This window comes from Podarcis tiliguerta, assembly GCF_965153285.1.
Source record: "Podarcis tiliguerta genome assembly, chromosome: 9".
NCBI classification, from domain to species: domain Eukaryota; kingdom Metazoa; phylum Chordata; class Lepidosauria; order Squamata; family Lacertidae; genus Podarcis; species Podarcis tiliguerta.
Genome location: NC_139542.1, coordinates 6,286,111 through 6,300,316, shown reverse-complemented (window position 1 = coordinate 6,300,316; position 14,206 = coordinate 6,286,111). Strand labels below are relative to the sequence as shown.

Genomic DNA, 14,206 nt, shown 5'->3' with positions numbered 1-14,206 from the left:
TAAAAAGGAGAGTCTACCACTACTCATGGGAGTCTGTTCCGCTGCCGAAAAGCTCTTACTGTCAGAAAGTTTTTTCCCCAAACTTTTAGTCGGAATCTCCTTTCTTGCAACTTGAAGCCCTGGGTTCGAGTCCTACCCTCCGGAGCAGGAAAAAACAAGCATGCCACTGAGATATTTGATGATGACTCTCAAATTCCTCTCAGACTCCCTTTTTTCCAGGCTAAACATCTTTCCAAGCTAAAATCTCTTGTTAGAAGGGGTGTCCATCTTCAATGTTGTTGTTGTTTTTTTCTTTTCATTCCTTGGTACAGTTAACAACATACCAGCTCCAAAATAGCTGCAACTTTTAAGCAAGGGTGTGCTTTTACCCACAGCCTTACTGGTTAATATTTGCTGATTAAAATCAGCAAATCACGAAGCTCCCAGCTCTATCATGCAGCAGTGACTACGTTATTACATGAGCACGGTTCCACAGTGTTTGATATTTTCATTTACATCCATTCATTTGAAATAAGATGGGTTTATGAAGCAATTCTATATCCTCCCACCACACTGACGAAGAATTCTACAAAACAGGAGTCTATATCCGGAATCACTGTTCAGTGTTGGACATCATATTTACTGACTACACAAAGCTTCACAGCTTGTCTTTCATCGTGCAAAGTCTGGTACCTTGCTTCATTCAAAGATTTTCAGAGACTTTGAGACTAAAGATTTCATTTTGGACTTGTTATGGTTTGAAGGAATTCTATAAAAGATTGTTTATTGCGCATGTACATGGTCATCGTGTTGCCTAGACATTGCCTAGACAATCCCTGAAGGGAGCAGGCTTGAAGTCACCACCCTATCACCTGGGATAGCTCAGTGGGTGGAGCATGAGACTCTCAATCCCAGGGTTGTGCGTTCGAATCCCACATTGGGCGTAAAGATTCCAGCATTGCAGGGGGTTGGACTGGATGATCCTTGTGGTCCCAACTCTACAATTCTGTGATTCTGTGACTTCAAGCCTGCCAGGCAGGTGCTTTGAAGTCCTGAGGACCATTGCCTGATGGCATTGTGATGGCAGATGCTTGGCCAGAGAGTTTCCCCATCGACCTTTCATTTGGCCAGCAAGGTGTAAGGAAGTTAAGGATTTGGCCCACCCGTTAGATCTGGTTCATTTCTGGCACGTAGACAACCTTGAGCTGGAGAGCCGAAAGGTCTGACTCTGTATACATAATTTTCCTGTGTTTGGTTTGTCAATGCAACTCACGAGAGCTTGAAGCCTGTATTCAGGGTCTACTTATGTTCTTGTGAATGAATATATCACTTGCCCTGGAATCTTGCACCTTCTGAAAGTGAAGCCCACAGTTCAGACTCTGCAAAATCGGGACCCCCACAATGTTGCTGGGTGTGTTTTTTCATCCCTTCTACAAACAGGTCCCTGCTTTTCTCAGCCAGCAAACTATGGGTCTGTATTGTGAGAGGGTGTTTTCTGTTCTCGCTTTCAGGATTCCGATGTTTCCTTGCCCGTGATGCCAAGCGCTCCCCTCGGAGCTGTTTTGACACCGGGGTTTAGCACCAGTGCCTTGGAAGCGCATGCTATTTACCCATAATACAAATTAACACCGCAGTCACGCAGCGTCATGATTCATCTAAAATTAAAAAACAGTCAGGCTGAGTCAGAGAGTTATTCTTAGAGTTCCCTGGGCAATAGCCACGGAGGCCGGGCAGAGTGCAGGAGAGCCATCTGCTGGACAGAGATGGGAAACGCCACGTGCCGGAACTCCGAGAGGGTTAATGGGGGATTAATGGGGACAAATGGGGATTAATAGACAAGAGAGGATTTGATGCTTGCACAAGGAAGCCTCTTCCAATTATCCAAGAACATCATGCCACAACCAAAGGACTGGCCCTGCTGGCTTCTCAGCCGTTCCACTTTCTATTTCTGAAGGCAAAACTCCAGGAATGGATAATGGCATTAGGGCGAGCGCTCATTATCACTTTGGGGAGAAGAATCTCGCCTTGAGGTTTCGGCCGAGGCTGGGCTGACACACGAACACCCAGACACAATCCATTCCCAGTTATAACGTAGACCAGGCTTCCCCAACCTCCAGATGCATCAGACTTCCTGCATTTCAGGGGGTTGGACTAGATGACCCTTGACGTCCCTTCCAACTCTACATTCGCTTTTTTGTTTTTCACATGTATTTTGTGTTTTTATATTGTGTTGTAACCGCCCTGAGACCTGCAGGTATAGGACGGTATACAAATTGTTGCTGTTGTTTTCTGTGACTCTACAGACCCCATCTACCCCAGCCTGGGGCCATGCTAAAGCGTATTGATACGATATGATACGAATCTTTATTGTCATTGTCCCATACAGAACAACGAAATTCAAAAATCTACATCAGACATTCAAAAACCAACAAGCCTGCTATCCCAGCCTGGTTAGCCCCCTAAACACTCTGATACCCCATAATTAAATACAATATACTCCCATAGAGACTCCTTACGCTGCATTTAAAACCAAAATAGCATCTGGATAGAAACTGTTTCTCAGGCGACTAGTCCTAGTCTTTATAACCCTGTACCTTCTTCCAGAAGGCAGAAGCTGAAAGAGATCATTTCCGGGGTGCGCACTATCCTGCGCTATCTCTGCAGCTTTCTTATGGCACCTGGAAGTGTAGATTTGATCCATGAGGTTTGGAGATGCCAGTCTAGAGTCAACAAATTTAGACTGCAATCCTAATCTCACTTATTTCGAAGTAAATCCCACTGAAATTTTGCATGGGGTTGAACCCTGGGCATCCTGTCCTACAGTTCTATGAACCCAAGTGGGACTTACTCTGAGTAGGGATGGTTACGGTTGCTTTGTTATTTATTAGATCCTCTTTAGACTCTGGGACAGGTGTGAATCAGGGCCTGGAGATTTCGGTCCCTGCATCGCTGGAGATGGAGTCCTCTTGGTTCCTTCCATCACATTATGACCTGGAGGTGAGGGGAAGGGCATGGCTGAGGGGGCTCCATTTCTGGTGAAGAAGCAGGGGCTGGCCGCCATGGGTGCCATTGCATGAGCAATCTATCCAGAAACGTGAATAATCACAGGAATGTAGTGCCATATACATATAAGCTAAAAATACATATAAACTAAAAAAGCTATAGCTTAGGGCCCAACTGTCTTGGGGACCCCAAAAAAAATTAAAGGAAAAAACTGGTTGTACATTTCCAAAGTATAAGATTAAAAAGCAAATAAAATAAAACCTACCAACAGCAACAGTGTTTTGTGTTGTGTAGGCTCCTGTGATGTAAGTAATGGGTCCCACCTGCTAGCCTGCTCCCTAAAATATCACTGATTTGCTCATTTCTATATATAGGGTGCCTACATTCTGCATGTCAGGACGCGGGTGGTGCTGCGGTCTAAACCACAGAGCCTAGGGCTTGCCGATCAGAAGGTCGGCAGTTCGAATCCCCGCGATGGGGTGAGCTCCCGTTGCTCGGTCCCTGCTCCTGCCAACCTAGCAGTTCAAAAGCACGTCAAAGTGCAAGTAGATAAACAGGTACCTCTCCAGCAGGAAGGTAAATGGTGTTTCCGTGCGCTGCTCTGGTTCGCCAGAAGCGGCTTAGTCATGCTGGATACATGACCCGGAAGCTTTACACCGGCTCCTTTGGCCAATAAAGCGAGATGAGCGTCGCAACCCCATAGTCGTCTGTGACTGGACCTAATGGTCAGGGGTCCCTTTACCCTTTTTTTTTTACATTCTGCATGGACTGGTTGCATGCCAACATGTGCAAATGGCTTTAGATACCTATTAGGTCCATAAATTACTATACAGATATATTCAACACAAAAAACAGCGACAATTTGTTGTTGACAAGGGACAGCTGGGCGTATAAAGGGCCCCATTACCTTCAGTAGCTTAGGGCCTCATCAAACCTAAATCCAGCCCTGCAGGAATGTGTTGAGGCCATAACTCTGGGGTCAGGATCTGGGGTCCAGAAAGGATCCCACCCCCATTCTACCTTGGACCGCACCTTGATGGTCTGAGCGCAGGTACCAAATGGGGCTTCCCAACAAAAAACGAGCTTATTAGAGCTTCAGTGAGACACTGGGCAATAGATATAGAACACAGTATAGATTTTAACCTCTGGGAAAAACTCTGGAAAAGTGACTTGAAGTTCACAGCATGCTCTTCTTTGAAGGAGAGGTACTTGAAAAATTTTTGCAGGTGGTATTTAACTCAGAGTAGGTTTGCTAAGATGTATAAGACTGAATCAGATAAGTGCTGGAGATGGAGGGAACATTCTTTCCGATGTATTGGACTTGTAAAAGGGTAAAAGAGTATTGGGAAATGATCCATAATGAATTGAAAAAAATGTTTAAATGTACTTTCCCAAAGTACATTTTGAAAATGGTTTATTGAACATTTACAGATAAATTGTAAACAGATAAAAACACTGACAGAATTACTGTAATAACCCGCAGCTACATAAGATTATTCCTGCCAACCTAGCAGTTCGAAAGCATGTCAAAGTGCAAGTAGATAAATAGGTACCGCTCCGGCAGGAAGGTAAACGGCGTTTCTGTGCGCTGTTCTGGTTTCACCAGAAGCGGCTTAGTCATGCTGGCCACATGACCCGGAAAAACTGTCTGCAGACAAACATCGGCTCCCTCAGCCAGTAAAGCGAGATGAGCACCGCAACCCCAGAGTCGTCCACGACCGGACCCAATGGTCAGGGCTACCTTTACCTTTACATAAGATTATATATTTAAAGAAGATAAGTAAACGAATAAGTTAATTTAGGTAATGCAGAAGATATTAAAAATAAATTTAAGGAACCACAGAAAGAGGGGGAAGGAAGTCAAGTTTTAAAATGTCTAAATGTTTAAAGACCATTTTTTGCTTTATTGTTTTGTAATTAATATTGTGTTTGTCAATATTTTCATTTGTTTTTGTTTTCTTTTTTTGGTGTATCAAAAAAATATATGTCAAAATGACAGTAAAATCAGTGAAAAGTATATATCTGAAAAGCATAATTAAAATTCAAAAGAAAAAAAGATTCTATGATGCTAAGGTCTGACTCTGCAATGCCATTCTTACGTTCTTGCCTTGTTTTCTCTCCCATCTCCCGCCCAGGTTCCTTCTTCCCTTCCCTGAAGCCCTCAGGGATGCTCTTCAAAGTCATCTTCTGGTTGGGCTACTTCAACAGCTGCGTCAACCCCATCATCTACCCTTGCTCAAGCAAAGAGTTCAAGAGGGCTTTCACCCGCCTCCTCAAGTGCCAGTGCCGGAGGAGGAGGAGGCCCATTTGGAGGGTCTACGACAACCACTGGCGAGGGGCCTCCATGAACGGGTCGGGCCAAGACTCCGAGAGGGAGCCCAGGTCTAGGATCTCCACGCTCAACGGCTCCTTCATGTTGAACTCGGGCAGCTTGGAAAGAGCCAGCAAACGGAGGACTCTGAACTTCAAGAGGTGGAGACTCTTTTCCCCTTTCCAGAAGCCCTCCACCCAGCTGAAGGAAAAAATGAACAGCCTCTCGCAGAAAATCCGAGGCAGCTCCCTCAAAGGGGGCGCCGTGGCCTCGTACAAGACGGAGGTGGAGTCAGTCTCGATCGGGATCCCCAATGAGTTCATGGAGTGCGTTGAGTACCACATGTATGACGATTTGACGGACTCTGAGTCCTGCGGGCTTAAGGAGACGGATATTTAATTGCCAGCAGGGATCTCTGCCCTTTGGGGTTCCGTTTTCTTTTGTCGATGTCTCTCGCGCCGTGGTTGGCTGTCAAAAGGGGGGGCAGGTAGACTCAAGTGGGTGCCCTGGGAGCCGAGTGTGGGAGCCCGAGTTTTGAGTACAAAAGGCCCCATGCTCTGTCCCAAGCCATCTCCCGTCCAAGAAGGGTCTCAGGTAGCAAAAACTGAGGAAGAAAATGTCTCCTCTGCCAGATACCTTGAAGAGACACGGCCTGGCCATGTAGGCTATACTGATTCAGTTGTGTCTGACTCAGGATAAGGCAGATTATAAACTGTTTGATTTGAACCGGGTCCTTTCCCTCTGCCGTCATCAAACTTGGAATCTGCGAGGGGAGAAGTTGCCACCAGTTCCTTCCACCGGGCAAAGTCCACCGGACTGAAAGGTGGTTGGCAAATGCCCGGTTTTAAGCCCAGGTGTGAGGTGCCCTATTTTGTACTGGTGCTCAGAATATTGCGGTTGAATCCGCCATGGATCTGGATGGGACCCTTCAAGGTCTACATGGGCAGGTCCAGCTCAACGGACTCCCGTGAGCGTTGGGGTAGCCCATGGAAGAAGAGTTTGTCAGCGCAGGAGACAGAGCAGTGAGAAATATCTGTTTCTCTTATAGGCAAGGGGGTGGTCTTGGTAGGGTGGGGAAACCCTTTTTAATCTGTGCCCCCCCCCCAAATACTCAGCACCAGGGAAACCCCAGGTATTTGCCTAGAAACCCCGAAATGCATAAATTAATGGCACAAGTCAATAGACGGGTTTGGGGTTTTTTTACATAAAATTGCCCAACTGTTACTCTTTATTCTGAGCTCTTGGTTGCAGAAAACTGCAATTTTTGGCCATGTGGAGTGAAATATACTCGGAGTCGGGAGTGGATTTCATGCTCTTTATTCAGCTCATAGCAGTGAGGAGGAATAGAAGTTCCCCCAGGATGTCTGCTTTATATACATTATTTACACAATGGGCCCCACGTGATTGGCTAATTCCGGGATTCACCTGTAGACCAATCAGGTTGCAGATTCACTTCCACCTGGAGCTGGATTGGGTGGCTCCTGTGGACCAATCAGACTGCTGCATTCTTGATCCTATTGTTCTAAGACCAATTAGACTGCTGCATTCTGAATCCTATTGTTCTAGGGCCAATCAGGTTGCTGCATTCTGAATCCTATTGTTCTAGGACCAATCAGACTGCTGCATTCTGAATCCTATTGTTCTAGGACCAATCAGACTGCTGCATTTTGGATTCTATTCAACTCAGTACATAACATAGAAGCAGGAGAGGTAAGGACATGTGACCTCAGGCAAGAGGGGGAAAGAGGGTAGCCAATCAGAGAGCTCACAGAAGCTGCACCCCTTGATCCAGAGGGGAGGAGGAACAGAGTCTTAACACAGAATATCTCTTTCATGTCATTGTTGTTTCGAGGGAGAAAGCAAGACGGAAGGAATATCTGCTTGGAGTGCAACTTTCTGAGGGAAACAAATGTGGCCCCCAAGGCCTCCCTATTAGGCCCTTGGAACACTCTCCAGGCCACGCCCTCTCCTCAGGCCACGCCCCTCACTATCCCTGCTTTGCATCCCGAGTGTTTCTGCTTGGCTCAAGTGCGCCCTTGAATTCTGATGATGCCTTTTGCTTCTCTGGATGGAAGATGGAGAGCAATGTGTTTGTGTGAATGTGCAGAAACGTGCCTACTGTACAAAGGTAGCATTTGCATTCATTGCTCCGCCCATGTCTGCCTCTGACTCCGCCCACTGCCAGCATACAGCCCTCAGAAAGCTACCCAGCTGGGAAGGCGGCACTTTGTATGAAAAAGGTTGTCCACCCCTGGTTTAGAGAACAGGAGATGTCCCCATTTTCAAAATTTATTCCTGCAACAAAGTGGTCTAGAAGCTTGCTTTCTAACTGGGGTTTTGAAAAACCCAAATCTGATGTTCTTTAGATTTAAAAGAAAAGAAATGCCGGAAACATCAGAAATCCGAAAAGCAGATCAAATGTATCTTAGCTATGAAGTGAGGTCAAGTCAGTACAGTGGTACCTTGGCTTATAAACACCTTGGGTTACAAACACTTCAGGTTACAGACTCCGCTAACCCGGAAGTAGTACCTCAGGTTAAGAACTTTACCTCAGGATGAGAACAGAAATCGTGAGGTGGCAGCGGGAGGCCCCATTAGCTAAAGTAGTACCTCAGGTTAAGAATAGTTTCAGGTTAAGAACGGACCTCCAGAACAAATTAAGTTCATAACCAGAGGTACCACTGTATTACAATAGGGACCTTTTTTAAAAAACCAAGGATGGGGACAAGGTCTCCTTAATCCATTTGGAGAGATTGTCAGCTTCACCACTGGACTCATTCACACGACGAGGAGAATTTAACCACCTCCAATTTGGTTAGGGGATTGTGATAAAATTCACTTCGCCACAATGACTGGTGTGGCAGACAGCCAGCCCTCCACATGAGTCCACATTGCTATGATTGTCTGTTTGTATGGAGACCCAAATGATGACGGTCACTCAACGGTGAGGGGAAATCACTCCGCATATGCCCATGCATGGAAAGCAATCCCCACCCCCCCACCCGACTGCCAGAAATCTTATTTAGCCAGCTTGGCACCTCTCATTGCCAGCATGCTTTCAAGTGACTCTTTGTGGTCATGTGGACTAGAAACCTGAAGCAAGAATGAAAGCACAGGTTCGGTGGAAGCACAAGTTCATGCCCAGCACCCAGGATTCTGAGAGTGTTTAGATTTGCACAAAACAGAAGCATCGACCAAAGAAGGAAAAACTGGTAGGACTTGCAAAGGTTTCCAGCTTGGTTCAACCTCTAAACTAAGGTTTACAGTTGCGTTCCAAGGGTAGCAACTGTGATTTTACAGTGAGAAAAGGGAAGGAAGGAAGGAAGGAAGGAAGGAAGGAAGGAAGGAAGGAAGGAAGGAAGGAAGGAAGGAAGGAAAAGTAGGTGGATGGTGGGACAGCAAGAAAGGGTTGTATGTACATTTTTCTATTCCCTTTTCTCTGTGCTGTCACAGCACACGCCGACTGGATGAATTTCAGGCAGCCATTCTGGTGTTTGTCAAAATATTTCCCCCAAGGCAGCCAATAATGTCAGGCAAAAACTGGCCCTGACTGAGCTGACACAACTCCATCTGGTCTGCGTGTGTTTCTGAGATAACATTTGCCAAAATTAATGATTGGAAAGAACCAGCGACTGCATGTAGAACCTCTGAACCCCCAGATTTCTTAAATCCCTGGCAAAATTCCCAATAGGACAACTTGGATCAAAACGTGATTCCTCCCCCCCTCACAATCCCTTTCGTTTTTTATTTGGACCTGGGTGGCAGCCAGCAAATCATGGCCCACAGCAACTACGAATCAAACCCAAACGCTGAAAATAGCATCGTAGCCATTGAACGCCGCCTGTAGTTGTTTTCATAAGGAAACAACTTTGACTGGCCATCAAAACCCCGTTGGCGCAGAGTCAAAATTCCACTTGAGGTCAATGGGAAGGCTTGAATGTAGAATTTCATTTTTTAAAAAACCAGTTAATGTGGAGTACTACTAAAATCTGTGGATTTCTGTTGATTTGGGATCAAAACAGATAGCGTCCATGCAATGCACAGATTTCTGTGCATGATGCTTCGCAAACATTGAGGTAAAAAGTCAGGATGAAATGAATATTCTCTAGTTTTGCTTTTTCCCCCCCACCAAACTAAAGATAGGCATTTTGGTCGGTTGGAAAGATGTATTTAAAAACATTGGAAATTACCGGACATTTAATCATTCCTGCCCAAAGATACCATGCTGTGAGCATGATGATGTCACAATGCTAGATAGCCAATGGTATTTGGCCGTGTGGGGACATGACCGAGGGCAACTGAGGGCAATTATTGGGTGCCATGAGGACAGTGCTTTCTGCAAAGCTTTTGCAGGCAACCATTCTTTTCCCATGACATGAAAAGCTGCTGTAAGATGGGCTTTGCTGTGACTCGAGCTTTCCTAGGCAGCAATATATATATATGGCGGATGTTGCACAGTGAGTGGAGGAGATAAATCAGGTTCTTAACAGGAATACTAAACATATGCTCTCTCCTGGAGCCCTGACTGCTGTGATTGCAATGCATACACAATTGGAGAAGCAGTTCTTTTCTAGTAACAACAAAATGTTTGCAGCTTTGCTAAGCCCCCATGAAACACTTACAGTTTGTTAACGGAATCCCACCCTGCCATCTGTTGCCACAATTGTACTTTCACGCCACTCTGTTTTAAGCACAGAAAGTGTAAAAGAGAGATGGTCAGCTTGTATCTGGAGAACTGTGTCCAATCCTAGGTGCAGAATTGTAGCGTTGGAAGGGACCCAACGGATCATCTAGTCCAACCCCCGATGACGAAATGGAAATAAAACAAAATAAACATAAAGATATAAAACCTGGTCACCTCGTATTAAAAATGCAGTTAAAATCCAATTGAAAATAAGCATGCATACAAGTTGATGTAAGCCCTCCAGAGGCCCAAATTGGTATCCACCCAAGACTGGAGTTCATAGAAAATGTGTTTTCCAATTTAGCCAAGGTGTGGTGAGGTCCTCAGACTGTTGCTTAATAGATGGTGGGTATTTATTCATTCAGGCACAAAGTTAAGGTCTTTAAGTGACCGTAGCAGCTCAGAAAATCCACTTTAGTTGTTCTGATACATACTACAGGAATATGATTGAAAAGTACACGAACATCTGCAAATATCAAAGGTTCTGCCAGTACAAAATTGATACGGACAGCAACTTCAGACCCAAAAGGAGTCTATCTGGTGGCATTTTCCGTATCACATCTCCAGGATCTTTCTGTATCAGACAATACTTCTTATAAAGACATTGTGGAGCCCAGTACACCCCAAACATCCATTTTTGCTGGCACAGTCTCGATTTTGGATCAAGGGAAACATTCTGCATAGATCCGAAAGCAATTTTCCATTGTTTAGCTTGTGTAGCACATTCTAATTCTCTATTCCATGCCGCTGCATGTCCAGAGGAGGAGAGTCAGGATGGTAAATAAAGTCCTACAAGGTCCAGTAGAAAGAGCTGGGGATGTTTAGCCTGGAGACAGGGAAGATGGTGAAGGGGAGGCAGAATAGCTGTCTCCAAATATCTGCAGGGCTGCCATGCAGATATGCTGATATGCTGTTGGGCATCTCTCTTGCCCCAGAGTGCAAGATAGGAGCCAACAGTTAGAAATGGCAGGCGAGCAGATTTTGATTAAACTTTGGGAGACATCCTGATGGTAAGGTTTTGCAGTGTGATAGACTACCTTGGGGCGTGGGGGCTCTCCTTTACTGGAGATGTTTAGGCAGGCTGGCTATTGGTCAGAAATAGCATACCCACATCTTGAGGTCAGGTTGGATGGCCTCAAGGTGGATTCTGATGCTGTGGAGTCTGTGAAAATGCTCTCTTGCTAGTTGCTCTGCAGACTCTTATATTGGGAGGTTCATCACTCGCCAGCCCTCCTTCCCATGGAAAGTAGGAGCAAAATATTTGCATGCGTCCAGATGTTTTGGAGGTTCGGAACCAGGTTTCCCTAAAGATCCCCCACATTGAGCAAGAAAGATTTCTGCATCACAGGGGGCTGGAATAGATGGCCTTGGTGGTCCCTTCCAACTCCTCAACCCCACCCTTGGATTGCGTCAGCAACCAAACATTTCTGTTGCCTCGAGTGACCAAACAGATATGCAGTCATTACAGCCTCAACAGGATCACGTGGATTACCTACGAATGGAAGATCACAAGAGTCAGCGCCCAGGTTAGGACTAATAAATAGAACTGTTTCTGCTTGCTTGTTATTTACGTGTCAGGTCAGCTTCTCGTAAAATGCTGGTGTGTTAAGCCAAGCTTGTGAACACTCAAAAAAAGAAAATGAAGTATCCAGATCACATTGGCCTGCATCCAGAAAAAATAATAATATTGCAAAGTGGCTGTAGCGAACCTCAGTCTGGCAGGGCGTTGAAGGGATCACATGCCCAGACCTTCTGAGAAAATCCACCCTAGTCCACTTTAACAGTTTAACAATAAAAAGAATCAGCCCATGAATCCAGGGATAAATGCATAAGCACATGAATCTGTGAATGCATACTCAGTGAGTGGTCCAAAGAAGGGTCATGCAGACGTAGGACAGAGCTATGCACACAACCAGCGTTGCTCTTGGTCCTTTTGCTGCGGAAAATTCCCACCGCTGAAGAGGCAAGCCTCTATTTCATTGTTCAGAAGACTTGCCTCTTCTGCAGCAGGAAGGAAAACAGCAGCAGCAGCAACGACTAAATGCGGAGCCCTATGTTGGACAATGGATGTAGCATATGGATTGTGTATGTCAGATCTATCTGATCCCCAGATTTCCCTCGTCTGCTCAGCACAGTTGATTGAATTCCATACATCAGCAGAATCTCACCAATGCTACGAAAGAAAGGAAGAAAGCTTCATCCACTGTAATGCTGGACTGATGTTTTATAATCTTTCTATTTTATTGTTTACAGATGTGTACATAGGTGTACATTTCCTTTAATGAATCTTTGGATATTTCATGTCTCGTTCCTCTTTTCTCTCTCCCTTTTAACAATCTGCAAGTGTATTTATTAGCCAGAGTGGGTTTTTCCTTCCTGTCATTTGATGCAAACTCTGCTGGATTGATTTATGTATACCTTTGCAAAACCAGAATGCACATTATTATTATTATTTTGTTTATTTGTACCAAATACACGCACAACTCTGCCTAAAAAAGAAAAAAAAGTGCATTGTTTAAGACGTGACGTGTTCCCCTTTATTTATCAGCTCCCAGAAGAGCCTATTGAGTTGCCCTTGAAATGCAAAGCAAACTCTTCATACAAAACAGCTTCAGAAATATCAAGGGAAGCCCAAAGAGTTATCAGAATGCTAATGACATTTCATTACGGGGCCCAATCACTCTTTGCAGCTCTGGACAGTTCCATCAGATTGCAAGCGGGAGGGCCATATTTTTAAAGTTCTTTGCAAACAAATGCACTGCTTGATATAATAAAAAATCTCCAAGCAGTTTACATGAAAACAAACAAAATCCTAGCATTTTTTTAACGCTGTCCCACCTAAAATTCTCCCTGCATATAGAAAAAAAGCACATCAATGAAAGGTCTGCACTAAATCTTTCTCCCGGATGATGTGTTAGTTTATTACATGCAAGGAGAGTTGTTTTTAATTTACATGGTGAACACCAGTAAACAGAACCACAACCCAACACATACACACACACACACACACAGCAAAGGAGTCCTGATCCAATGGCTCTTCTGGGTCACATAACCTCCAACATTTCTCTGATGAGCATAGGGATGTCCAGTGCTATTTTTCCAGAAAAAGAGGTACCAAAATTCATCATGAACATCTTCCTTGTTCTCTTATAATGGCAATGGCTGGGGGCCTGGGAACATCATATTCCATACTCTCCAACATTTCTCTGATGAAAATGGGGACGTCCTAAGGAAAAACAGGACATTCGAGGATCAAATCTGAAACCAGGACAGCTTCTGTAAATCCAGGACTGTCCCTTGAAAATAGGGACAATTGGAGGGTTTGGGTTCACCAACCTCAGTCTGCCTCGCAGCCAATCCCCAGCTGTCTTCCAGCGTACAACCAGTTCTGGGGGTGGTGGCTCATTCCCAGAACCCAGCTGGGAAGAGGATGGGAGCATAACTAGAATTAGAGGGATCTGCCTATCATTTGCTCTGGCGCCACCTGCTGTTGGGCTCCCTTGTTAGGATCGTCCTACTAGCATGTAGGACCCTGGCAGAGACACATGCCCGACTGGCATGTTCTCTCCCTCCTGGTCGTTCATTCGGGAGCTTTAAAAGCTTTCTCCAGCCCGAACATCACAGCGACTGATACCAAGAGGCATCAATTTACGGAACCTGCAGGGTGTTAGCAGTTCGCCTAACAGACTCAATAGCTCAATACTTTTATTTACATATAATGAACTCGGAGCATTCTGACTTAGCTCCTTCCTCTTTCTCATCAGACAGCAAAGAGAGAAAGAACAAAGGACAATAGTCCCACATCATGGAACACAGTGATAAAAACATCCTGTCTCCGTCACTTCCCACTATGTGGAATGAAAACATACAGCGTCATGTGATAGACGACAATCCCATGACTGCAAGCACGGGGCAAGAATCCTAACATCCCTGCCTTCCACCCCACCAGTTGCAATGGGCACCAGCCACCACTGTGGAGGGTCCTGCTCTCCTTGCTTTTGCTCCCCCAAGGCCTCAGGTTCCAGGTCCAGACAGCAGGTCCATCAGGGCCCCCCAGTGCTGCTGTTTAGCTCATCCATCTGCTCTGCTGCTTCACTACAGACTTAGGGCAGCTGAGAAGTCGCCTCTGTGCCCCGGAGAAGTTGAGATATATGTTCTTTATCCACTGCCAGAGGTTGTGCAGAGGGCTCTGCAATCTGGTCCAGTGAAATGCTGGATTCAGAACTAAA

The 14,206-nt window shown here is 45.3% G+C and overlaps 1 protein-coding gene and 1 long non-coding RNA gene across 2 annotated transcripts in view; one reads left to right on the top strand and one right to left on the bottom strand.

The window, feature by feature from the left end:
- Positions 1 to 6,598, top strand: part of ADRA1D (adrenoceptor alpha 1D) — a 60,203-nt gene extending 53,605 nt beyond the window's left edge. Inside the window, exon 2 of the mRNA XM_083398477.1 lies at positions 5,118 to 6,598. Within this exon, the coding sequence (XP_083254603.1) occupies positions 5,118 to 5,692 (575 nt within the window). The 3' untranslated portion in view covers positions 5,693 to 6,598. The remainder of the gene's footprint in view (positions 1 to 5,117) is intronic.
- A 2,810-nt stretch (positions 6,599 to 9,408) lies between these two features.
- On the bottom strand, positions 9,409 to 12,685 carry LOC310657764. Its single transcript, XR_014501911.1, has 2 exons — positions 11,015 to 12,685; positions 9,409 to 10,981 (listed from the first exon to the last, which is right to left on the bottom strand). It is a non-coding gene; the product is annotated as an uncharacterized lncRNA (long non-coding RNA).
- Positions 12,686 to 14,206: the final 1,521 nt, after the last annotated feature.